The sequence below is a fragment of the Phodopus roborovskii genome, unplaced genomic scaffold, assembly GCF_943737965.1.
Source record: "Phodopus roborovskii unplaced genomic scaffold, PHOROB, whole genome shotgun sequence".
NCBI lineage: Eukaryota > Metazoa > Chordata > Mammalia > Rodentia > Cricetidae > Phodopus > Phodopus roborovskii.
This window is the reverse complement of record NW_026125295.1, coordinates 4,423,547-4,449,348: the sequence shown is the minus strand read 5'-3', so window position 1 is coordinate 4,449,348 and position 25,802 is coordinate 4,423,547. Positions and strand designations below refer to the sequence as shown.

The following is a 25,802-nucleotide window of genomic DNA, read 5'->3' as shown; positions in this document are numbered from 1 at the left end:
TTCATGCAAGGAGAAGAGTAAGTGTCCCTGTGGCCACCTGGGACCTCTGGTCACGCATCGCCTTTGGATTGTGCACTCAGCCCTCAGAACAGCTGCTTTCCAGCTGGGCATCTGTTTTGAGAGGAAACAAGGCAGATTTACTTTCTGGACTAAATACAGAATTAAAACAAAACAAAAAAGAAATAGATGTAGAAAGATGACTGAGAAGATGAATAAGAAGAACATTATGGGTCCAAACTGGTGGAGTTGTCTCCCAGTCTGTCACTTGAATGGTGGCACAGAGCTGAAGTCTCAGGTTATATACAAACTTAACTAGAGAACAATTCCAGATCCTTCAGTGCAACCCGAGTCTGGACAAGGAAAACTACGAACTGTGCTGCCACTCAGTCAGGCCCAGCATAGGAAGTATTTGGGGCCACTTAAGGCAAAGCAGCTCCCTTCTGTAAGTGACCTTTTTCCGGAGCAGGTCTTCTGAAGCTAGCGGTGGTGGGAGGTTGTGAGAGTTCTTGTAGGACACCATTCTCCATGTGTAACTGCCGAAGGCGGTCCATGTGCGCACTGCCTGCCCTGGATTCACCCGCTGGATGGATATGAGTGGCCGCTGCAGCAACCGGAGCCTGGGTATGGCACTGGCCATACTGGTTTTGTCCCATCCAGCTTGCCCCAATATGTCCCACAAACCCCACACCCACAGGCGATGGCAAATGTGTGAGACTGTGTTTGCTACTTTAAAGAGTCCAAATGTACGATAGGTTAAAAAGAAAATGCTCCAAGAAGCTGGGAAGCCTTGTGGGCTGGTTTTTATTTCTAACCAGGCTAAACTGCAGAGTGAATATCGGGACGGCTCTATGTACAGCCACCTGGCTTTTGAGAGGCCTTTCTGATAGTGAGCCACTCCTGCCTACCCTTATGTAAACCTTTCTTTTTGGCATGCCAGTTATTATATCTATTAAAAATGGTGATAACAGGCCCGAGGAAGATGGCTCAGCACTTGCCTTGCAAACATAAGGACCTGAAGTTCGTATTAAAAAGCAGAGTATGATAACTTGTAATCCCAGCACTGGGGAGCAGAGACAGGAAGGCCCCTGGGGCTCACTCACCAGTTTATTTCTTGAGCTCAGGCCAGAGAGAGACACTGTCTCAAAAGCAAGGTGAGCATCGTTTTTTTTTTTTTTTTTTGTTTTGTTTTTTTTTTTTTGTTTTGTTTTTGTTTTTGTTTTTGTTTTGAGACAGGGTTTCTCTGTGTTGCAGCCCTGGCTGTCCTGGAACTCTCTTCTCTGTAGACCAGGCTGGCCTTGAACTCACAGAGATCCTCCAGTCTCTGCCTCCGGAGTGCTGGGATTAAGCATGTGTGTCACCACCGCCCAGCAGGTGGGCAGCTCTTGATGAACACCTGAGATGGGTTCTTACCTACACACACACACACACACACACACACACACACACACACACACACACACATGCATGTGCCCTGGCTCACATGCACATATGCCCATACTGCCAACACACATAGACACACTCCAAAACGGATGACTTTTTATAAAACAATTTGCATTTGCCCTTCTCATTTAGGGAAAGCTGTATTGGGTCCGGGACAATGGCTCAGTGCTCGTACAGAAGACCCAGGTTCAGTTCCCAGCATCCACATCAGATGGCTCACACCTGCCTATAACTCCAACTCCAGACAAATCTAACGTATCTTTTCATTCACCTGCACGTCACATTTAGCTGTTAAGTGTCTTCTGTTTTTTCCGGGCCAGGCTGACGTAGCTGCCGTGGCAACTGTGTGCTGCATTAGCTGTGACCCCACCCCACCCCCCTCCGCACTTTCTGGCTTAACTGATCAGGGACCAGGTTTCAGGAATGTTTTCTAATCCCCTAAAATAATCCAGTATGTAGCCAACACCAGGAAGCACTGGACTCAGGAATGGCTGTTCTGCTAGTCTCTTGGTTTATCTGTGTGCTGCAACTCTTCAGCACAGTTCCTCATGTTGTGCTGACCCCAACCATGAAATTATTCTAATTGCTACTTCATAACTGTAGTTCTGCTGCTGTTATGAATTGCAATGTAATATCTGATATGGAGAATATCTGGTGTGTGACCCTTGTGACCCATAAGTTAAGAACCACTGGTTTAGAGCATAAAGTATCAGGCTAGTGCATCTCGGCATTGAGGATTCCCAAGCGCAGTCAGGAGACTAGCAACCAGGAAAATAACGGAAGGACCAGAGTTCAAGGCAGCTGGGGCACAGTGCATCCTGGTCAGGAAACAGGAGATGGCCGCCAGTGCTCAGCTCACTTCTTCCTTTGCATTAGGCCCAGGGCCCCAGCCCATTGAAGTGTGTTTCCTATGGTCAGGATGGCTTTGCCCTCTCTAGCTAATCCAGTCCAGAAACCACCGCACAGACATGCCCAGTGTTCGTCTTGTAGGTAATTGTAGGGCCTGCCAAATTGACAGTCACATGGAGTCAGGATGATGCGGGCTTCTGGGCGTAAACACCATGGACAGGCCAGGGAAGAAGTAGCCACACTCTATCCCTGTTGGAGTGAACTTTGTGGTTAAAGGTTTTTCCTAACCCAGACGTGTGTGCTGTGGGTAGTGGGGAGTAGCTGCTATTTTCACGTTGCATTTCAGCTTCAGTCAGTGATCGGCTGCCCTTTCCATTGCCTCAGCTTTAAACCTTGTGGCTCCAGCCTTCAAGCTGTTTGAGGTTCTCTGGCCCACAGGCTAACAGTTCAGAGTTTTAAGCCGTGCCCTGGAGAATGCCTCTTTTTCTCAACTCCCTAACTTCTTGCTACTCCAACCCAAACATCATGTTGCAGAGAAGAGATCATATTGAACTCAATATAAAGTGTGTGTATGTGTGTGTGTGTGTGTGTGCTTTGCTGCACGTGTGTGAGTATGAATGGAGGTCAGAGGACAACATCAGATGTCATTCCTCATACTCCATCGTTTCTTTTTGAAGTGAGCTCTCTTACTGGCCTGCAGCCCACCAAGTAGGCTAGGCTGGTTGGTCAGTGAACCTCCTATTGCTGTCTCCCTAGTGCTGGGATTGCAGGCACAGACCACCATTCCCAGCTTTTAAAACGTGGGTTGAAGTCAGGTGTAACAAGTACGGTTTTTCCTCCCGCCGCTGGTCTTGTCCCGCCACCGCACCAGCCCCAAATAACACACTGAGACTCTGTATTAGATATAATTCTGTTGGCCCGGTTACCTGTTTCTTATCGGCTAGCTCTGCCTTAATTATTAACCCATTTCTGCTGATCTATGTATTTCTCTTACTGGGGAGCCGGCCGACATACTGCTTTCTCCTGACTCTCCATCTTGGCTCCTCCTTCCTACTTCCTCTTTCCTCCTTGTCTCCTAGTCCCTCCTATCTTCCTTCCCTATTGGCCAACAGTGCTTTATTATTAACCAGTCTAAGAAACATGTATACATAATGGCATCTCCCATCAGTCAGGTTTTTTGGCTTATATGGCTAGCGCTTTACCGAGTGAGGTATCACCCCAGCACCCATAAAGACTGACTTTGATATATCCCATGTTACGGGATTAGTTCCCGTTACAATCCCAATATTTGAACTTGTGCCAACTGTGGCTAAAATGGTGGGCCTCTCTGCTGTGGCTCTCACCTTGAGGTTTTACCCCCCCCCCACCTCCCAAGAGCAATCCAGAAGGTGCTGTTGCATTGGACTGAACTTTATTCAAAGTAGAGTCAAGAAGAAACTCATGCAAAGGAGACTGGTGAGTAGGGAGGGGCCGGGGGATGGCTTAGCTTTGAGATATTTGCAAGAGGAATTAAAACAAAGCACACAGAGAGGCAGCCTATTCCCCCATTACAGGACAAGAAATGTTCTCAAAATTTACCCAGAATGCTTAGCAGCACTGTCACCATGGTGCCAGTTAAAGTTGTCCTGTGTCTCCCGCCGGCTTACTCTCCTGATGTTTAATTGAAATCCTTTTTAAGTATTTGCTTGCATTTGTTTGCTTTTCATGGAGACAATGGATGGGGAGCCCTATCTCACTCCGCACTCCACTTCTGGTGAATTGGCTGGATTGTGGGTTGTTTTCTTGTTGGCCAGTCTGAATACAATTGTGCCAGCACTCTGCCAGTGATCTGCTTTAGGGATGCACTGTCTCTGGCAGAATGCCAGGAAACCTACTCTATCTTTGCAAAAGGGGCTTCTGGAAGTTTAAGGTGGGAGGGAATGAGCCACCCAGGGAACACTAAAATGCACTCAAACCCAGTGACAATGAGAACAGGGGCAAAGACTCTGCTCTCCAGTGAGCTCCTCGGTGATGTGCACTCCTGCTGCTGGTCTGGGGACCTCTCTTTGAATGGCAAGATAGCAAGAGATTCTGCTCCAGGACAACAAGATGCTCAAAGATCCAGGCGATGGCAGCAAAATATGTGAGCTCTAGAATTATCAAATACGTATACATCGTCACAGCTGAGTTCACTCCCTTTCCCTTTCCATGTCTGACTGTCTGTCTATCAACCTGCCTATCATCTATCTACCCACCTACCTGCCTACTTAACTGCCTCACTTACACACACACACACACACACACACACACACACACACCTACACACACTGATAAATACATCTATGAATGTGTATGTATGCATATACATATACATAGAGCTATATAGACAGAAATATATAAGTGAATTGGGCAGGACTGTTCTGGTTTGACTTCTAATGGGTATTAAATGCCTTAACTGAAGCAACTTGGGGAGGAAAGGGTTTATTTGGCTTTTCCTTCCAGGTCATAGTTCACCATTGAGGGAAGTCAGTGTAGGACCCAAGCGGAACTAAGCAGAGACCATGGAGTGGTACAGCTTACTTGCTAGTTCAATGGGTCTTGGCTAACTATCTGTTTCATGCAGCCGAGCTGCACCTACCTAGAGATGAAGCTGCCCACAGTGGGCTGGGCCATCCAACACCTGTCATCAATCAAGACGATCCCTTACAGACATTGCCACAGGCCAAACTGATCTCGGAAGTTCCTCAATTGAGTTTTCTCCTCCCGGGTAATGCTAGATTATGTCAAGTCAACAGTAAAAACTGACTGTGACAAGACCAGAGCATTTAAAAAAAAATATAAAGACACTTTCAGCCAGGCATGGTGCACACCTCTAATCTTGGTGCTTGGGAGCCAGAGGCAGGTGGATCATTGTGAATGAGGGGTCAGCCTGGTCTACAGAGTGATTTCCAGGACAGCAAGGGCTACACAGAGAAATCCTGTCTCCAAATAAATGAGTAAATAAATGAATAAACAAATACATAAAGACACTTTGAGAATTTGTCTTACAGTTTCTGATTAGGTGTTTCTAAGACTTGGAGTGGTTTTGTACTAAAATTTCAGGACAGTTCAATAGAATTCCTCAAGGATAGAAATTCTGCAACATTCACTCAGTCCTGCTAGTACTGTGAGAACTGCCCATGTACTTTTTGATGGTGAAATTATAAACAAACAAAGAAAACCGTTAAGCACATTCTAGCTCCAGGCATGAGGAGGAGGAGTTGCTTTTTTGAGGGAAAGGGAAAGCAGCTGTCTGAAGACAAGTTGGGGATCATGTAGATGCCTGGCACACATACTTTACTTACCAGATTGGTGATTTTTAAGATTGTTTGGCTTATAGTAATTCACTGATCTTGATACCTGTTTTATGTGCTTTCTGCATTTGTGTTTTATTGGACTGAGGGAGGAAAAATAAATAAATAAAAGGCCAGGAGACAACCAGAATGGTGATGTACAGAGGCCATGTTTTGTTCCTGGGCTAAATGTGTTGTTTCAGATACCCTTGCGTTCTGGTGTCATTCCTGTGGCAATGTGTGTGACAACAGTTTTATCTGACTCACAGTTCCAGGTTCTAGTCTATCATGGAGGGGAGTGAGCTCAGGAGCTGGCTGCATCATGACCACAGTCAAGAGGGGAAGGGAGTGAATGAATGTGTGCTCAGCTCCATCTCTCCACTCTCACACAGTTCAGGAGCCCCTGCCTAGGGAATGGTGCCACCCGTAGAGGGCTGGGCTTCCTACATCAGTTACCTTAGTTAAGACAACCCTCCCCAACAGGCATGCTGCAGTTCAACACTCTGTAGACAATCCCTCATTGAAATCTCTCCCCTGGTGACTGTAGTTTTGTCAATCAAACAGTGAAAGCTGACCATCACAGCTTGAGATGGAGCATCTTAAATTTGGCTAATGTGCCTGGGATAAGAGGATGGGTGATGTGTCCGGGGCAAGTGACTCCAAGTCTGAGACCCTGTAGAGCCTTTGTTTCTCTCTTCCACCTCGCAGCCTCCCTAGCACGGAACCTGCAAGGTCATCTCAAGCTTTTTGCTGTGTGTGTGTGTGTGTGTGTGTGTGTGTGTGTGTGTGTGTGTGTGTCTAGCTAATTGTGAGGAATAATTTTGCCAATTTCAGAATTAAAAAAACTAAGCAGTTTTGTAAGATAAATGTTTTCATTTTCTTTGGTTTTGCCTTAAAAGATAAAGATAAATATGACATAAAATTGTACAAACTGACAGGAAAACACTCAGGGGATAATGCCATACACTGAGTGGAGAGTAAATGTATTTTCTAAATCAAGTCTTGTAAACACACACACACACACACACACACACACAGAGAGAGAGAGAGAGAGAGAGAGAGAGAGAGAGAGAGAGCTATGAAAACTAGTGACACCCAGGCCCCTTATGTTCTCTGCCAATGCCCATATCTAATGCTGATGGTTAAACAGAACTTAAAACAGAAAATCTCTCATGGCTTTAAGTAAAAGTGACTCAGTAAAAATGAATAATGCGGTCAATATGGTGACAAAAACATTCTAAGTGGAGGCCTGGGGGTGTTGCTCAGTTCGCAGAAGGCTTGTTTAACATGCCTGGGGCCTTAGCTTCAACCTCAGCACCACAAAGATTGGGTATGGTGGTACTCGCCTTTAATGCTACAACCCTGGAGGTGAGGCTGGAGGATCCGAAGTTCAAGGTCACCTGCAGCTATACAGAGAATCTGAGGCTGACCTGAGCTGTGTGAGACACTGTCTCAAAGACTAAAGCAAATAATAATAATAATAACTGAAACAAGCAGAAATTTTAAACGGATTGTTATTTATATCTTGATAGAAACCTGATGAACACAGATGGACTCTTATGTTAATATTTAAAGTAGTTGAATAATTCCAATGAAGGCATCGTGTGTGGATATGCACTTGAAAGGGACGTGGGTGGCAGCTTTCTGCTCACCTTGGTGATCTGGTGTATATGTTCATGTACATTACATGACATCCAGAGAGATCCTTGGAGAGATGTCACTGAGTTTCTAACTGCACAGATGTCAGCATGTCACAGTGATCATCTGGAGCCACAGGATAAGTGTGAAATTGGCCAGGAAGAGAGTGGAAATAGAATGAAATACACTGTAGGAAGGAAAGGCATCCTCCAAGTCACTACCTTAGTTAGGACTTTAAAATTGACAACACTCATCTATTTACTCAGTGCCTACCCGGGGGAGGTGCTGTAGGGACCTTTCTAAGTAAATGTGACATGAGCAGCCCGATACCTACATCCAGAATGTAGGAACGCAGAACCTGATTTGGGACTGTTGCAGGGAAAACCATACAGTATTTGTGGATGAGTCACTTAGTACCTTGCCTGCCAAAGCTCATGATATGCTACTTGTCATTTCTGAGAATCACAGAGGGCTGCCCACTGCAGAAGAGAGCTCCTTCCCAGACTCAGCAAGGTCATCAGCAGACGCCCCAGTCACTTAGATGGAAAGCCATGCACCAACTCAGGCATATCTACCTGTGCCATCTGCTACCCACACCCCAGGGAGATGGGCCAGTCTTAAACCAGCGATCGGAACGCTGTCACTCGGACACCTTTCCTTTTCCAAGGGCACTTTGTTTTTTTGTGCATTTGCACTATGGACTAATTGAAGTCAGAGGAAACATGTACTATTGCTCTGAGAGACTTGTAAACATGAGTGAGATATTGCCGCGCTGAAATGCAATGACCTCATAATTTATAGATGAATATATGTTTCTATAATAATGCTCAGGCAGGATCTAACAGCAGATCTGAAGAGAAAGAAAACCCGAGATGTCTAAGTGATAAGTAAAGCATCCATTTGTCAAGCATCCATTGTCTCTTCCAGATATAATGTGGTATGGACGTGTGTGTGATTTCTACTGGTGACGTAATCCTGGGTACAGCAAACACTCAGATATGATTCAGAGTACTTAGTTTGGGGCTGGAGTGATGGCTCAGAAGCTAAGAGCACTTACCACTCTAGCAGAGGACCTAGATTTGTACCTCAGCACCCCACAGCAGCTCACAACCATCTGGAACTCCAGTTCCAGGACAGACAATGCTCTGCTGACCTCCAAGGTCACTGTACACACATGGTGCACATATATTCATGTAGATGCACACGCATACACATGAAATATTAAATAATTATCTTTAAAAAGTAAATGATATATTATAGTTAAAGGGGAGAGAAGCTGAGGCCTTTTGCTCATTAAATACCTGGAGCCCAAGCTGAGGATATTTGCTATTATAAAAATAAAGCCTCATTAAAAAAAAAAATGACCCTTCAAGGAATCCTACTATCTAGAGCTATCTCTAATTTTATGTTGTATAAAAAACTTTCCATGCAAACTAGTCATACTAGTTTCACAAGTGTGACTTGAGTCTCCGTATATATGAGGCCCCGTGGCAGGTTACTAAGTTCTCTCTCATGTTAGAGCCTTTTCTCCTAGCAGGGAAAAATGCTTACATAGGGGTAGTTCCCCACTGTAGTTTGGAATTGAGAATGAGAAATAGTCTCCATGATGATGGTATGGCCTTTCAGATGCCCTACCCAAGAACAGAAGGAGAGACTCAGCTGGTAAAAGCCCATTGTGTTCTTACAGAGGACCAAGGTTCAGTATCCAGCACCATATGAGGGGACACAACTATCTCTAACTCTAGATCCAGGGGATTCAAAAACTCTCTTCTCATTCCCGTGGGTACCAGGAGTGGGTGTGGTATGCATATATTCGCGCAGGCAAACACACACATAAAAAGACAAATAATTGATTGCATCTCTGAGCAGATGGCCACCAGGCACTTCACCAAGCTCCTGTTATAGCCTCCAATAAAGACAAGCACTGTGTCAAATTGAAAGGTTACTTAAAGCCATTCTTCATTGGCTCTCACCAGGGTCACTGGTGTGACATTTAGAGACACTGTAGCACACGGCTAAGAGCTCTGTTTCAATAGAGCTTGTTGCAAACATTAGCTTGCTTATTGCCTGAGTCAATCTTGGGGAATTAAACACTCAGAACTTCAGCTTTCCTCTCTGGGATTTGGGTCTTAAAATAATAGCTGTTTGTACCCTGCAGAGTTAGTTCTCTCTGCAATTAAGTCTAAGAATTATGTAAGACCTGTGAGCCCAGCCAATGCATGGCATGTGCTCAGTTTGGGAGGTCTCTCTTGTTTGGGGGTTGGCAGGAAGAAACACATTCTGTGACTTTTTGGGCCATGGAGACGCCTGTGTGTGCCCACACCTACAACTCCAATAGAGAAGCCCAGAGGCCAGCATGGTGGCGTGCCTGGGCGAATCTTGTTTAGACCTAGCCACATCCCAAAGCTTCCTTCCGGCCCGAATTGTTATTATGAGTCCTTCACCCCCTCTTTGAAGTTTCCAGATTGACAGATGTTATTCAGTCACTCCACACACGTGCAACTTTATGTGTAGGTTGAAAAAAAGAAAAGGTCACAGGAAACTGGAAGGAAAGTGAAGCTTTGGTTTCTGACCAGGGGATTTCTAGAACCTTCTGCAGTCAATGTCACATGTTAATTTTAGTTTGGGTGCTTGCCTCAGACTTGGAAGAAATAGAAATGAGCAAGGAGGATATTTTCTGTATGTAACTAGGAACTGTAAACTGATCAGTAGCAAATGAACAGTTTGTGTAGATGTTTTAAGGCATTGGAGACTCGGGCCATAGTTAAAACTCTGAATTGTATTTTCTTATATGTGGAAAGGAATACTCACAATGGACCAAAAGTAAAGTCTCTCCAAATTCTTCCAGTGTATAACAGGGTACTAAAATAACATTTATAGGATAGGGGGCTGCTGATTTTTTCTTCTATTAAAATTCTACCAGATAGTAAACACTCTTGGCCTTATGGAGCAGGGCTGGTCTTTATTGCAGGAAGGTCTCTATTACGAGCATCCATAGACGGTTTCTCCCTCCCTTCCCATCACCTCTGTTTAAGAACTATTGAGAGTGTTAGGGCATCTTGATCACAAGGCTGTACAGCAACTGACTAAATCTGCCTGCCTTAGAACATAAGGCAGTATTCATCTAACAGCACCAACAGGAAATCATGGAAGTGACCCAGCCTATGATGGTTGCCAGTATAGCCCTGTAGTGCCATATGACCTGGTCATAGCCCCTGTAGAGTTTCCCAGTCAGTCAGTGAACCAAACGGGGTTTTGTTTGTTTGTTCAGGTTTTTGTTTTGTTTTTCAAGATGGGGTTTCTCTGTGTAACAGTTCTGGCTGTCCTGGAACTCACCCTGTAGACCATGCTGGCCAAATAGATTTATGACAAAGTGTCTCATGTAGAGCTGGCTGTGGAGGGCTGAGACAAGCAAGCCTTCCCTTGCAGAAACGTGCACGGTAGTAAGGATACGGGCTGTGATTTGCTGTGGTCCCTACATAATATTTCATCTGTGTCTTTAATTTTACCATTAAGGAATTTTTTTGTGTGTGTAACTATCATAGTCTGTCACCACTGCTACCACTCTATCCCTGTCCCAGCACCCACATCGGGTAGCTCAAAATTACCCTGTAACTCCAGCTCCAAGTGATGATCTGATACCCTATTTGGCCTGTGAAGGCGCGCACGCGCGCGCGCGCGCGCGCACACACACACACACACACACACACACAATTAAGAAATAAAATAATCTTAAGGAAATTGTTTTGAAGGCTTCATTACTAAATTATATATCTTTCCCTATTTTTTAAAGATTTATTTGTGTGTGTTTGTGTGTGTGTGTGTGTATGCATGCACATGTGCTCACATATATGTGTTTATGTCTGAAAGGCACACAAGTGTGCAAATGTGTGCATGTGGATGCTAGAAGTGACACGTACCCTTTTAGGGACAGGGTCTCTCATTCACTTAGCACAAGACTCACTGATTTGGCTGGACTGGCTGACAAGTGAGCCTCAGCCACCCACCACCTGCCTCCATTTCCCCAAACCTGGGCTTACAAGCACGTGCATGTTTTCATGGGTTCTGGGGGTGCTTTATGGACTGAGTCAGTGCTTCAGTTCCCCCTCATGTATGTGATCGCTGAAGAAAACGACACTTGGGCCCAGTGTCTAACAATGTCTTATGTCTCAAACTTTGGTTGATATGGTATCCTCGATCATGTCTAATGTGCTTTCGCCTTGGGAAGGACATGGATGGTGTGCTAGTTTGTAGCATCACTCTAAGAATCACTGTCTGGTATCCATGGACACAGTTCATGGTTGTAGACTTGCTTCCTGGTAGCTCATACCTCCCAAACCTAATCATGCTCTCCTGCCCTATCTCCACATCAGAATACACCACCAGCAGTCCTGACCTGTTCCTGGTCATTATCCAAGTGACGGGCGTCAGCCTCCTGCCTCCGCTGGGGATTGCCATAGCTGTGATCATCATCTTCTACTGCTATCGTGTCCATCGGCAGCAGAAGCTGAGCCCGTCCTGGGAAAGCAGCAAGTCCCGGAAGCTCATGGAGTTCAGCGACAACTGCGCCATCATCCTGGAGGATGACCGTTCGGACATCAGCTCTACATGTGCCAACAACATCAATCACAACACGGAGCTGCTGCCCATCGAGCTGGACACACTGGTGGGGAAGGGCCGCTTTGCCGAGGTCTACAAGGCCAAGCTGAAGCAGAACACTTCAGAGCAGTTTGAGACCGTGGCTGTCAAGATCTTCCCCTACGAGGAGTACACTTCCTGGAAGACGGAGAAGGACATCTTCTCAGACATCAACCTGAAACACGAGAATATCCTGCAGTTCCTGACTGCTGAGGAGCGCAAGACAGAGCTGGGCAAGCAGTACTGGCTGATCACGGCTTTCCACGCCAAGGGCAACCTGCAGGAATACCTCACAAGGCATGTCATCAGCTGGGAGGACCTGCGTAAGCTGGGCAGCTCCCTTGCCAGGGGCATTGCTCATCTCCACAGTGACCACACTCCGTGTGGGAGACCCAAGATGCCCATCGTTCACAGGGACCTCAAGAGCTCTAACATCCTCGTGAAGAATGACTTGACCTGCTGCCTGTGTGACTTTGGGCTGTCCTTGCGCCTGGACCCCACTCTGTCTGTGGATGACTTGGCCAACAGCGGGCAGGTGAGTGAGAGTTGCTGCTCCAGACCCTGACCTCATGCCTGGCCTCATCTCTATCTTCCTTTCAGTTTCTGTAATTTTTAAATTAGCTGTGTGTGTGTGTGTGTGTGTGTCCAAATCCACACTTAGGAGGTTACCAAAGATACCCAGCCCAATGCCTCAGGCTGTGAAAGCGACCAATAAGTATTTGTCCAAGGAGCAAACAGCTCCATTTGTCTGTCTGTCTGTCATTCTGTGTGCACTGACACATATGTGCACCTAACCACACACACACGCGTGCGCGCGTGCGGACACACACACACACACACACACACACATACCACGTTTTTCTATGGAGCCCAGATGTATTCCTCCGTTAGTACTCACCTTGTTTTGTGAGGTAAAGCCACTTACAGAAACTGGAGCTTTCCAGTTTGTCTAGTCTGGATGGATAGATATCTCCAGGGATCCTGTCTCTTCCAGACTCCATACACTGGTGCAATTACAAGGGTGTGCCACCACTACCACCTTGGTTTCGAGGCTGGGGACTGAAGTGCTGTCTTCTTGCCTGTGTGGCAGGCTCTCTGCTGGCTAAGCCACCTTCCTAGCTTGATGATTCCACAAGCATTGTCCCAGATCCAAATGGAAACCCTTTGGTGAAGGCATGTTTGGAGTATCTCCTTTTCTGGTGACAGCTGAGGACTAACACAGTGGCTCCATCAGGGGCATGGCTGTTCCCTAACAGGGCACACTCTAAAACCCGAAATGAACCGAACTTGTGAGGTTTCTGCCTTGCCAGCATTCTGTCCATGGCAGTGCATGCTCTGAGGAGGTCATCTTGCTGAAACATAAATTATTATGTTAGGACAATGACTCACAGGGCACGCTGTTAAAAAGAAAAATATCTTCTAAGACATGCCAATAAGAACTGCTCTTTGGAACATTACATTTTTTTGGAGCATTACATTATTTGATCTCTGTATGACAGGACAGTGATTGACATTGGATGAACTCATATATGCTGTGGTAGTAGCAGGCATTTCCATTTGAAAAACTTCCCTTAGAAATAGCTTTCCCTTTTCCCTGTGGACCCTCTCTGTTTAATGTCACTCATAAAATTGATCACAAGTCTAAGTAACCAGAATGCAGCTACATGTCACATTCATGGAAATTATGGTATGATTTGGTCTTTTCATATGACTTTAATTTAGCAAAGATTTACGAAATTATGTCATATGGGCCACGGGGTAAATTAAAATTAAATGGTCCTTAAATGACCCATATGGGTGGCTATTATTTTCCATGAGTTTTAGCATTACAAGGATGAAAAAAAAATCTTAATTGCAAAACCAAATATAAATATGTAAGGGGGTGGAGAAATGGCTTAGCAACTAAGGGAACTTGCTGCTCTTAGGGGATGTCAGTCTAAGGGTTTTGACCAGGTCCCTTTTCTCTGACAGTTAAAGAAATAAAAGGTAGGGAAAAGCATGGAAAGTTGTGCATGGAGGAATCTGGAACAGCAGCAAACAGGAACAGGAAGAAGCAGCAATTGAAGAAAGGTGTTTATTGGATTGCAGAGACACAGACAAGCAGCAGACACATAGAAGAATGGTCTGCAGGGCATAGAGGGACAAGGAACCTGACAATCCAGGCCCTTCTAGAGGGCAGGGGATTTATCTTCTCTGAAGGGTCTTCCTCCTTCAATTTGGGGTTGGTCAGTTTGAAGAAAGTTGGAACAGCTGATTGCCTCAACTGTTACACGGCCTGTTCTAACCAGGCCTTGGTCTTGGTGACCCTCTCCATCTGGAGATCTGCTGGTGAGAGACAAACAGCCCGTGAGGTCTTTGTTTTAAACTGTCAGGATTTTGTACCAGGTCACCAGAGTGAGGAAGAAGTCAGCCATTTTGGAAGTTCATCACCTTCATTACCTAGCCTTCCGTAGCCCCTCTCCCTGTCTGTCTGCCTTCTGTGGACCCTGACTGAGTCTTAGTCCCTCTGGGAGACCTGGGTTTTGTTCTGAGCACTCATACACCAGCTCACAACTGTCTGTAACTCCAATTCCTGAGGATCTGATGCCCTCTTCTGGCCTCTGTCCGCACCAGTCACACATGTGGTACGTGAAATAAAACCAAATAAATCTTTTAAACAATGTAAGCATCTAAAATATCAGAGATGTGGCCCTCGGGGTTACCTACGAGAATATTGACTAATAGGATGACACATGCAATCACACTAGTGGCTCTGGGCTGGAACACTTGTGTGGGCATGTTTTGTTTAGAGTCTTTGAAGGGTTTTCAGAGAGAGAAAACAATACTCTGTGTGTGTCTGCCTGTGTAATTCTCATCATTTAAAACAGCACTGTGGTTTTCCTAGAGAGGGCACCTGCGGAGGGCTGGGGCTGTAACTCAGTCAGCAGAGCACTTGCCTAGTGTGCACGAAGCCCTGGCTTAGGTTCCTAACACCCACAAAAAGTGGCTGTGGCAGGGTGTGTCTGTACTCTCAGCTGCAAATGGAGGATCGGTGGTTCAAGGTAATCACCAGCCACACCGCATGAGGTCAGCTTGGGCTGCATGAAACAGTGTCCAAAGGAAAGGAAGGAGGGAGGGAGGGAGGGGGAAGGAAGGAAGAAGGAAGGAAGGAAGGAAGGAAGGAGGAAGAAAGGATGGATGGATGGAAGGGTTGAAGGAAGGAAGGGAGGGAGGGGGAAGGAAGGAAGGAGGAAGGAAGAAGGAAGAAAGGATGGATGGGATGGAAGGGTTGAAGGAAGGAAGGGCTAAGAAGAAAAACATCACACCTGGAGCTGAGGAGCTATTGCCAGTTACTGGCTGCTGGGGGAGAAACCATGTTGTTTTTTTCAGTGATGCAGCCACTGTGGATTACTCTGACCCTGGAAAGCCCCCACAAGGCTTTTTTAAGCAGTGCTAACGGAAAGCAGTAGATCCTTTAGAAAAGACATGGAAGTGGGTAGGGGACTAATTAGCAAGAAGGGGTTCCAGAAGTGGGCAGCAAATAAGAGGGGATAATGGGAGTGAACGTGATCAAAATACATCGTATGCAGGTATGAAGTTATCTAAGAGTAAAAAGAAGAGACCGCTGGAAACAAACATGAAAATCATCTGCATGCGAGAAGCCCAAGCTTGAGTCCCCTGCGACAAATTCTGTCAAACTTGAAATGAAATCAGGAGCTTCATTCTGTGTTTCACCTCCCCCCCCCCTTAGGTGGGAACGGCAAGATACATGGCCCCTGAAGTTCTAGAATCCAGGATGAATTTGGAAAACGTGGAGTCCTTCAAGCAGACAGATGTCTACTCCATGGCCCTGGTACTCTGGGAAATGACGTCCCGTTGCAACGCGGTGGGAGGTAGGTGCTTGCTGGGTCCCCTTCCAGACCACGTCATGGCGTCTGTTTCCAGCATGGTTCCAGGGTTCAGCGCAGAGCAGTGGACTCCGCACTGGGGGACAGTTGAGATCACGTAGCACATAGCTCTTCTAGGGTTATTCTAAACAGCTAAGGTTTCTAACTGAAAACCCACACTGGGAACATAAGGCTTTACATCCCCTTCTATATGGCTATGTAGAATTACTTTCTCACCACAGATGTTTTAGTATCTTGCAGGAGGTGGTCACTAGAAGCAGGAATAAGAATGGCCGCTGTTTACCTAAAGGACAATAGTCAGATGAGCATTTGGGTTTAAAGGACTGAAAAAAAAAAAAAAATACTCGACTTAATATTTACCCTTGTAGACATGACTTCTTTTTCACAAAACTAAGCAAGGTGGTTTGATATGTCTGTTTGGGTTTTAAAACGCTGGGGACACATATTGAAGAAGATAGCTAGCCTCTAGGGCTTCTCCCCAACCTTTCCTCTGGGAATCCCAGCCTCACCTACTACCTTTCCTTCCCTTCCCTTGAGCGTGCGTTCTCCCTAAGTCCCTTCCCTTGAGCATGCGTTCTCCCTAAGCTCCCAGATCTCCCAGGTCCCCTTGCTCTCTTCTCTACCAAGTCCTCCCCACTGCCAGGGTTTCCATCACTGTGATAGGATACTGACCAAAAGCACGTTGGGGAGGAAAGGCTTTATATCCTCCTACACATTCAGGTGAACAACAGTCCATGTCCAGGGAAGCCAGGCAGCCACTGAGGGACCTATGGTGGGTACCAGTATGAAGACCATGGAGTAAGGCTTGCCCATCATGGCTCACTTAGTCTGCTTCCTTAGAGCTCCCAAGACCACTATCTATCCAGGAGTGGCACTACTCCCAGTGAGCTGGGCCCTCCAAGACCAATCATTAATAATCTCAATTGAGGTCCCTTTTACCAAACGACTCTAGCTTGTGTCAAGTTGACATAAAACCAGCCAGCACAGAGGCTGCTGTTGCCTTGACCTTGACAACATAGATAAGAATGGCTGTCCCTTGAATGCTCTACTCCCTGCTCTGTCTCTGGGTACTGTTTCCAGATGGCTAGAAAGAGATTGGTGGTTTTCCACATTCTGTCTCCACTACCCATTCTCCACTCAGTAGCTTCCGTCAGGTCTCATGTGGAAAATGAGAACATCCCAGCCTTGTCCAGATGAAGCTGAGCTTGGCTTCATTCTTTTTGACATTCTGTTTTCTAATAACATTAGACTTATAAAATAGTACCAAGAAGAACACAGAGGGCTAAGGAGATGGTTTAGTCACTAAAGTCTTACCTCACAAATACGAGACATGAGTTCAGATCCTCAGTAAAAGGTGGGTTTTGTGGAGGGTGCCTATAATCCCAGCATTAGGGAAGCAGGCACAGGAGGATGCCTGAGGCTCGGTGGCTGGACAGTTGACCCAAATCAACTTGCTTCAGGATGAGAGAGACCCTGTCTAAAAACAAAGAACAATGTCAACCTCTAGCCTATACACACACACACACACACACACACACACTCACTCACAAACATGCCCACTCACAAAATTAAATAAAAAGAATATTAGTAGAGAGCTCTAGATTGTAATTCCAGCACTCAAGATGTTAATGCAAGTTTTGGGTCAGTCTGGGCTACACAGTAACTTCCAGGCCAGCCGGGATTGCAGAAAAGATCCTAAACACGCAAACCGACAAACAACCCTCACAGCAACACAAACGTAGAGGCTCCAGTCCACCCACCCACCTTTAATCCAGGTTAACACTTAGCCTAAATGCAAAAGAAACAATGTAACCGTGTTAACGTCAGCACAGTAAGGTTGGTGTGGTGCTCGGTGTTGACCCATAGACCTCACTTGTTCTCCGGGAATGTGTTTTCCTGGAAGATGACTTGGCTTATTCTCATGGCTCTAACTCAGACTCTTGCATCGTCCTCCACAGCTTTGACACTTGTGAAGTTGAAACCCGCTCCTCAGAGCCTGGATCCCACTTTGGGTTTTGCTGTTGCTTTCTCACATTAAATTGGGATGACATGTCTGGAATAAGAACAGTGCAGACGCTGTGGTAACTTCTCTGCACGTAGAAACAAGGGCAGGGTTGCTGGTGTTATGTTCCCCCCTGTAGAGAAGCCACAGATGCCACTTTTCAATTGTAATGGGCACACGCAGGCAGGATACTCGGGCTTGTTTATAGTCTCGCCTGTTACTTTGGGCATCTACTGAGAATTTCCCACTTTAAACGATAAGCACTGTGATGTTTGCCTCATGCAAATGCTTCTGTTTTTCTTACCCCTTGATAGTTAGTAGGCATTTTACTCTGAGGAAATCTCTATTCTTCCTCTCACTATTCCTTGGTATTTATCCATTATTTCTACATGTATATCAACCAGAGACAATGGGCATTTCTTTCATTCTATGGATGTCCAATAATGTCATTACTTATTTTGTTGCTCAAGTAGTAGCCTCTTTAGTTACTAACCCAAACCTTCTGATGTATTGTACAAGGACCTTCCAACTGGACCCATTACTGGTTCTGAGTCTTCGTCCCTTGCAGAAATTGTTTGGCTCCCCATAACCCAAGGAGGATCTAGGTCACCTTTTCCTCATCCCTGGTTGAGCTACTGTCATCTATTTCTCTGGCCTCTGGGGAGATGGTGAGTCCTATCTGGCTGGTACAATTCTTTCCTGGTTTCCTCCCTAAGAGGTCTTCTTATACACTTCCAAAAGTAGCTCTGAGTGAATGTATGTGTGTGTGTGTAGGTATGTGTATGTCTGTGTGTATGTGTTTGTGTGTGTGTGTATGTGTATGTCTGTGTGTGTGTGTGTGTGTGTGTGTGTGTGTGTGTGTGTATGTATATGTCCTCTCCTGTGCTCTGACGGCTGTGCTTGTATAAACAGCCCCTGAGATCATGTCTGGTCTCCAGTCAGCCTAAGGCTCTGCTGTGTTCTGCTTCACTGACCAGAGCCCCTTCCTGTTGATATTTGCTGAGTAAGGAAGGGCTGAGGCACGGGAGGGGGAGCCAAGCTCACCAACTTCTATGGGTTCCAAGAAAAGCTACAGGATAAACGGGTTTCCCTGGGGAAGGAACCGGACCCATTGTCTTTAGCTCCTCTTAGAAAAACCCTTTACAACCTTTGAGGTAAAAGCGGGCAGGAAATGGATGGAGCCCCTCCTGGCATTCTTTGGTTTGGTGGTAACATCCCAGTCCTGATTCTCCTGTCTCCACTCTGGCCATATTCACCCTCGTGTACATCACTAGACTTGTGGCCTCATATGGCATGTGTGTGCTAGTGTGTGTGTGCATGCGTGTGCTAGTGTGTGTGTGTGTGTGTGCGCGCGCACCTGTGGAAGTGGGAGCCCAACCTCTAGTGCCTTCCATTGTGTTCCTTCTCCACTTTATTTATTTATTTGAGATGGAGACTCCCTGAACTTGGGCCTGTCTGATTTGGCTGGGCTGGGTGTCCAGTGAGCCCCAGAGATCTACCTGCCGCTACCCTGCCTTACCAGTACTGAGACTACAGGCGCATGCCACCATGATGGGGGATGTCCCTTTTCCCTTCTCGAGTCCCATCTCCATGCTGCATCCTCACGCTGGGGGTCTCACTATAGACTCCCTTCCGGTCCCATCTCATCTTTTGAGCAACATCCTGGTACTAACTCTGTGGCATGGAAGTCCTTGCAGTCAGGGATGACCATTTATTAACAACAGTTAAAGGGCACAGCAGAAGGAGACAGGGAGCTAGATGTTCAGGCCAGCCTAAATCAGTGGACGCCAAGGTAGGAAGGACAGAGGGTGAGATCCATTTTTGAGCAGTGTGGCTCGGGTGTCCTTTGGCCATGCTCCTCTGGGAGCCAGCCTGGCCTCTGCAGAATAGCCCAGGGGAGGGAGAAACATTCAGCACATCCCTGGGGATGTTGTCCTCCGCGCTACCAGGGAGACCGTGTAAACGTACGATAAATAGTTCCTTCTGGAGCTGAATCTAAGCTTCCTTTAGCATGCAATTCCACCACAGAGCTCCACAGGCCATCACAGGGAATGAAGACTGCTCTGAAGAGGAAGAAGGTTTGGTCCAGGTTAAGAAAGCTCTGGAGAAACCAGTGACAGTATCAGCAAGGCAGCCACTGCACCCATCAGTGCACTGAGTCCCCCAGAAAATGAGTGCCCAGAGCAGTATGTGGGGGTCAGAGCCCTCTGCACACCCTGCACTGGAGCACAGCCCTGCAGAAGTACTGCAGGAGGCAGGCGCTACTCCTGGGGGGCCTCACTTCTGAAAGTCTGCATCGCTGCATCTTCCTGTCTCCCTTGATGCATCCCTGAGTGTGTGTGTGTGTGTGTGTGTATCTGTGTGTGTGAGAGAGAGAATGACAGCTAGAGAGTGTGTGTGTGCACATGCAGCTATGTCTTTGTGTGTGAGCTTGTATGCATATGTGTAAGTGTGTGTGCGCTCATGAGAGAGAGTGTGTGTGTATTAGAGAACTTTGTGCATATATGTCTATGTGCATGTGTGTATGAGAGAGAATGAAAGCTAGAGAGTGTGTGTATGTGTGTGCATGAGAGAGAATGTGTGTGTATGTGTACATGTGGCTATGCCTGTGTATGTGAGCTTGTATGCATGTGTGTGTGTGTGAGAGAGAGAGACAGAGAGAGAAAGTGTGTGTGAGAGAGAGTGTGTGATGTGTACATGTGATTGTGTGAAACTGTATGCATGTGTGTGTGTGTGTGTATGTGTGACAGAGAGAAGAGCAGAGGTCAGCATCTGGTGCTATTCTGAGGCAGTGCCCACCTTCTTTGAGACAGGATGTCTCATTTCCCTAGAACTTGCAAGCCAAGTAGGCTAGACTGACTGGGCAGCCGCCCCAGTGTGCACCTGCCTCCACCCCCTCCGGAATGGCAGGCATGTGCTGCCACACCTGGGTTTTTTAGTTTTGCATTCTTCTGATGAAATCCTGTGTTTGCTAGGCCCCCAGATCCCAGTTAACAGAGCCAAGGCTGTTAATCTCTGCGCACCGATGCGGTCAGACCTGCCTTCTTCACCCTGCTTTCTCCAAGGGCATAGTCATCCATCCGTTCACTCAGATGATGTCTAATGAATGACTCTTATGCCAGGCACTCTTCTTCCTGCTGAGGAATGGAGTGCATGCTTATTGTTGAGGCCTGGCCTTGCCGGGAAGCTCACAGAGGCATCATCCTCTCAACGCCCTGGGCTCAGTCTCGCTGGCACTGGGGCATCAGGGATGTTGCACTACACCTGGCCAGAGCAGCAGGTGCAAAGACTCAGTCTACCCGAAGGGAATGCGCCTAGTGAGGAGTGAAGCAGCGGATCTGGTGTCCAGTAAGGGATGGGTGGATGTGGTCATTTTAGAGAGAAAAATCATAGCAGACTTGGGGGACAGATAACACCACTGGGGTGGGTGCTTCTGGCTCTCCGAGCATCTCAAAGAATACATCAGAAGAACGAGGGGAACAGAGTGAGTCGTGTAAGGAGAACAAGATGGAAGAGCGCTTAGTGTGGTTCTGCTCTCTGATGGAGAGAAGGCAGGAGACCCCAACTGGACTCTCTTACAAAGAGCCTCTGTCCCAGGCAGTTGTCCTGGGGTCTGGGCAGGTGTTTGCACTATGGTGTGTGGGAGGCAGATGGAGGCACTGAAGGTCCCGTATGGGGAATATAGCAGGCACCACACGTATCTATCCCCAGCCAGAACCAACCCACGTGCAAACCAACCCAAGCGCTAGCCACACGGGCCTCTGAGTAGAAGCTGGCACACACAGTGATCAATGAGCAAGGGTTTGACACCGACAGCTCTTTCTTGAAGAGGCATCTAAAGAACAATGGGCCAAGCAGAAAGGAAAAGGAAAGGAGGCTTGGAGAAACTTCAGGAAGGCCAGGCTGGAAACCACTTGCTTTGAGAGGGCTCCAAGGCGGCATCATTTGGAAAGTAAATATAAAATCAGAGGAGCACTGTCCTGGGGACACTGTCCAACTACAGCCACAACAGCTGTGGGCCAGATGCTGCCGGTCAAAGCCATGCCGACATCTGGGGGATGACGGGTCTGTGGTGACGCAGAGAAGAGCAGGCTGCTTCCCTTCAGAGGAGCTGGGGGACTTCCTGAGAGCGAGGAAGAGCCGCAGGCGGCTGGTCCTCAGCCTTGGCTGCAGGAAGAAGGAAAGGAAGAGAAAGTTCCCTGCAGCAGTAAAACAAAGTTCTCTTGGAGAAGGTGTGTTTTGAGCAGTGTGGGGTCCCAGGGCAGTCCATCCTTCCATCCGAGAACTCTCAGCACGGGCTGGTTAACCTGTGGTAGAGACATCTGCTTTGGTCTGAGCACCCTGGATGCCACAAAGAGGAACCGGAGTAAACATATTACGGGTACTATGCCAACCCCGCCTCCCTCTGGTGCCTGTGGTTAAAGGATGAGACTGTCTTGTTCTTTGTCCATCTCCAGTCCTACCACTGCCCCAGCTTCCCCAAGGCCAGAGTACACAAGTGTTTGGGTGTAGGGCAGGAAAATCACAACAGTTGAGGGGATTTCTTTTTAATCAGTTGTTTTTACATAGCTTGTTTAGAAATTACCAACTGTCTCCATCCAGCAGAGCCTAGAATATCCTTCCTGCAGGCCTATGACAGACAGGGCCTCACCAAGGTTGGCAGGGAGGGAGACATTTGTCAGGTTTGCAGTGGGTGGGGTGCTTCCCCCCAGGGTGCTTGCTCTGGGTAGGGTTGGGAGGTGCGCTTTCTGGGTAGACAGAAGAAAGAGTAACAACTCCTTAGCAAGACAAAGCCAGTCTGCAGGGTCCCAGAGACTCCAGGAGCAGCTCTGAACCCTCTGTTTGCCAGCCTCAATTTCCTTTCCTTTCTTTCTACTTTTTTGTTGTCATTTTGTTTGTTTTGTTTTGGTTTTTGAAACAGGGCTTCTCTGTGTAACAGCCCCGGGTGTCCTGGAACTCGCTCTGTAGACCAGGCTGGCTTTGAACTCACAGAATACTGCTTCTGCCTCCCTATGTGCTGGGCTTGAAGGCCTGCATCACCCAGCCCAGCTCAGCCACATGCTTTGTAATGACGAGCTGCAGATGTTGGATCCCATCTCTCCAGGCTGTTGCTCAGCACCCTCTACCTGGCTCTTGGTCACTCTTAAACCATGCTTACTTCCCTCCACTCATTTTCCCTTGTCATGACTCAGCCCCCACTCCCCTGACGTATTTAAAGCCTGCTTCAGACCTACTATAGAATAAGGAAGGGACCAAGGATGGATCTAAGTGACTTTACGATTTTTATGAAATTATTTGTGGGACAGCACAGATGAGCCATGGGGCGCTTGTATAGATCAGAGGACAAGTTATAGGAACTGGTTCTCTCCTTCCGCCATGGTTCCCAGGATGAAACTTGGGTCTTATCACTGAGCCATCTATCACTGTAACTGAGTGACTTAAATAGCAACGCAGTATGGCTGGACATGCCTAACTGGGATTCATTTTTCCTGTGACTCATTTCTGAAGCCTCTCTCCACTAAACTGAGGGCAACTCACCTGATCCTCTATAAAAGGTAGATTGGGAAGTGCTCACACATAACCAATAAGGTGGTGGTTTTAAATCCCTTTTAATCTCACTGAAGCCACCTTTAAGGAAGAGCCCAGGGGCACAGCCATATGAGGAGATTGGGTTTTCTAGAAACCTTCATCTCTCGTGATTTCATGGGTTTAAACATGTGCATTTTCTAAAACATTTTAAACACCAATATGAAAGATAAGTAGGTGGCTTGAGTCAGTATGGGTTTAGCTGTGACATTTTTACTGAGGGGGATGGACTGCAGTCTTCTAGACTGGAGATACTGGGAGGCAAAGAGGTCCAGGCTACATGTGAGTATGCTGTCAGTCATCCACTCTGTTCCATTCCTAGGACTATTTTATGGTACAGAGTATAAATAAGATTTCCCCAGGAAGGCCATCAGGGCCCATGCACCAAGCACAGGCCTCCCCGCCTGCTAACCTACTCCCTCAGATCTGACCTCTAACCTTGTCTCTCACAGTTCATATTTTAACTCAGGGCTCTGTGTTCTGCAGAGTCAAGGTGGGCATCTGCCAAAACTTAAAGCGAATTTAGAAACTCTCTCCAGCAGGGAATGGCCCTCCATGCCCTGTTCATGCCCACAGGTTCCCATGGAAGCTCAGAGAACAGCAAATAGAATTGTCTGACACCCGCCCCAGAGCAGATACTAGGTACATCGGCCACACAGCTAGATGTGAGTCATCTCAGCACACTTGTGAGACACGAGAGAAGAAAGTAAGGTCAGGACTCGGGTTGTTCAAAATGAGGGGAAAGGCCACAGAAAGAAGAACTAACGTGACCCACGGGAAGGAAAAAGGCCTAGCATGTGTGTGTGCGCGAGGATCCAAGATGGCTCAGAAAGTGGAGGCATCAGCCACCAAGCCTGAGTTCAAGTCCCAAGACCCATGTTCTCCTCTAACCTCTGACCTCTGACCTCCACAGGTGCACCATGGCTTGCATGCAAACGAACAGATAAGTTAATGTAAATATGTGTGCACTTCAAATCCTCCGCCCACCCTAACCTGGGTGATTATTAACTGATGAGTGATTAATTTTTTTGAGACAGAGGGTGGTGGGGGGCGCATCTTGCTTGTAGCCCAGACCGTTTGCCTACAGGTCTGGCTTCAGATTTGTAACATCCCTCTGCCTCGGCCTCCACAGTGCTGAGATGACAGATGTACCCCTGTACCCTCTTGAAAGGTCACTTTCAAGGGACGGGCACCTACCAGTTTGGGTCACATGCTGTTCCTTGACCACACCCCATTTTCCATTTTAAACTTAGAAGGCAGCAAAGCTCTCAGATCCTCCCTGTGTGGCACAGACATTAGTCTCTGCCAGCGCCTTGCTGATGAATGACCCTTGACCTCGCTTCCCTGGTGTAGCCAAAGAGAGGAAGTAAGCCTTCAGAGCACAGGAAGTCTCCTAGTTCCCATAGTTCCCAGGGTCGCAGGAAAAACAGGGGAAACTCGGCTAAGCTTCCCCTTGCTTTGGGGGAAAAAAAAATTATGGCTCATCTCTTTTTCCACTGGAGCATCATTACTTCATTTCTGCAACCACATTCACCCACGGAAGCCTAAACATTAAAATAACTGCTGTGATTGACAGCTGTGGCCTAAGCAACTTAAGAAGGGAGAGGTTTTTGTAGTCACATAGCTTGAGGGTACAGTCCATCATGGATACAGGGACACGAGGTCACTGATGGTCATGTTCTGTGTCCATTATCACAAAGCAGCGCAGAAATGTATGCATTCAACTGGATGGTTCCTTTGTGCCCTTTTTATTGGGCTAGGACTAGAGCCCAGAGCATGGTGTTGCACACGCTCAGAGCAGGGGCCTCTCTCCTCCCTGAACCTCAGAGACACCTCCAGCAGTGCATGTCCCAGATCATTGCCAGTCTGGTCAAGGTGACAATGAGGATGAGCTGTCACAAATTGTTATGAGGATTAGAACTCGGAGTGGGATAAACTAGCCCTAGTTAATAACTCTGCCATGAAAGGGTTTTCTTTGTTCTTTTGGCCGTCAGCCATGAGATGGACTTTGGGTCAGAGTCTCATCCTGCTATTTCCCTCTCATTTGATGCAATGTCCTGCCTGTCATTTCTGGGCATGGGCATGAGACTTGTGGCTCTGGGAGCACTCCCTGAAGTGATTCCTGGGAGGGAGAAAGCAAGGAACCCTTCTGGAAAGGCTCTTCATCAGATACTCATAATGCTGTATGGTTCTGAGCATTCTCCGTACTTCTCAGGGAGGGAAGAAGGGCTTTGCGAGCTCCCACACTGTAGAGTGACAGTCATCTTCAGATGGGTAGCTGAGCAGACCGAAACCAGAAGAGAAAGAGGGAAGCTCTTTGTGGGCAGCTGGTTTGGACCAGCGTTGCCGGAAGTAGGACCTGATGGGAAAATTTGAGGGGCTTTGTTTACTGAGGAGCAGGTCTCATGGGAAACAGAGCAAACATGGGTAAGGAGCTGTGTTGTAATTACT

At 47.1% G+C, this 25,802-nt stretch overlaps 1 protein-coding gene across 2 annotated transcripts in view; it reads left to right on the top strand.

Moving 5' to 3' along the window:
- Positions 1 to 25,802, top strand: part of Tgfbr2 (transforming growth factor beta receptor 2) — an 87,473-nt gene that overhangs the window by 53,561 nt on the left and 8,110 nt on the right. For both annotated transcript variants that reach the window (XM_051202046.1, XM_051202049.1), the window contains 2 exons: positions 11,612 to 12,411; positions 15,607 to 15,748. In XM_051202046.1, coding sequence (XP_051058003.1) covers positions 11,612 to 12,411; positions 15,607 to 15,748 — 942 coding nt within the window. The remainder of the gene's footprint in view (positions 1 to 11,611; positions 12,412 to 15,606; positions 15,749 to 25,802) is intronic.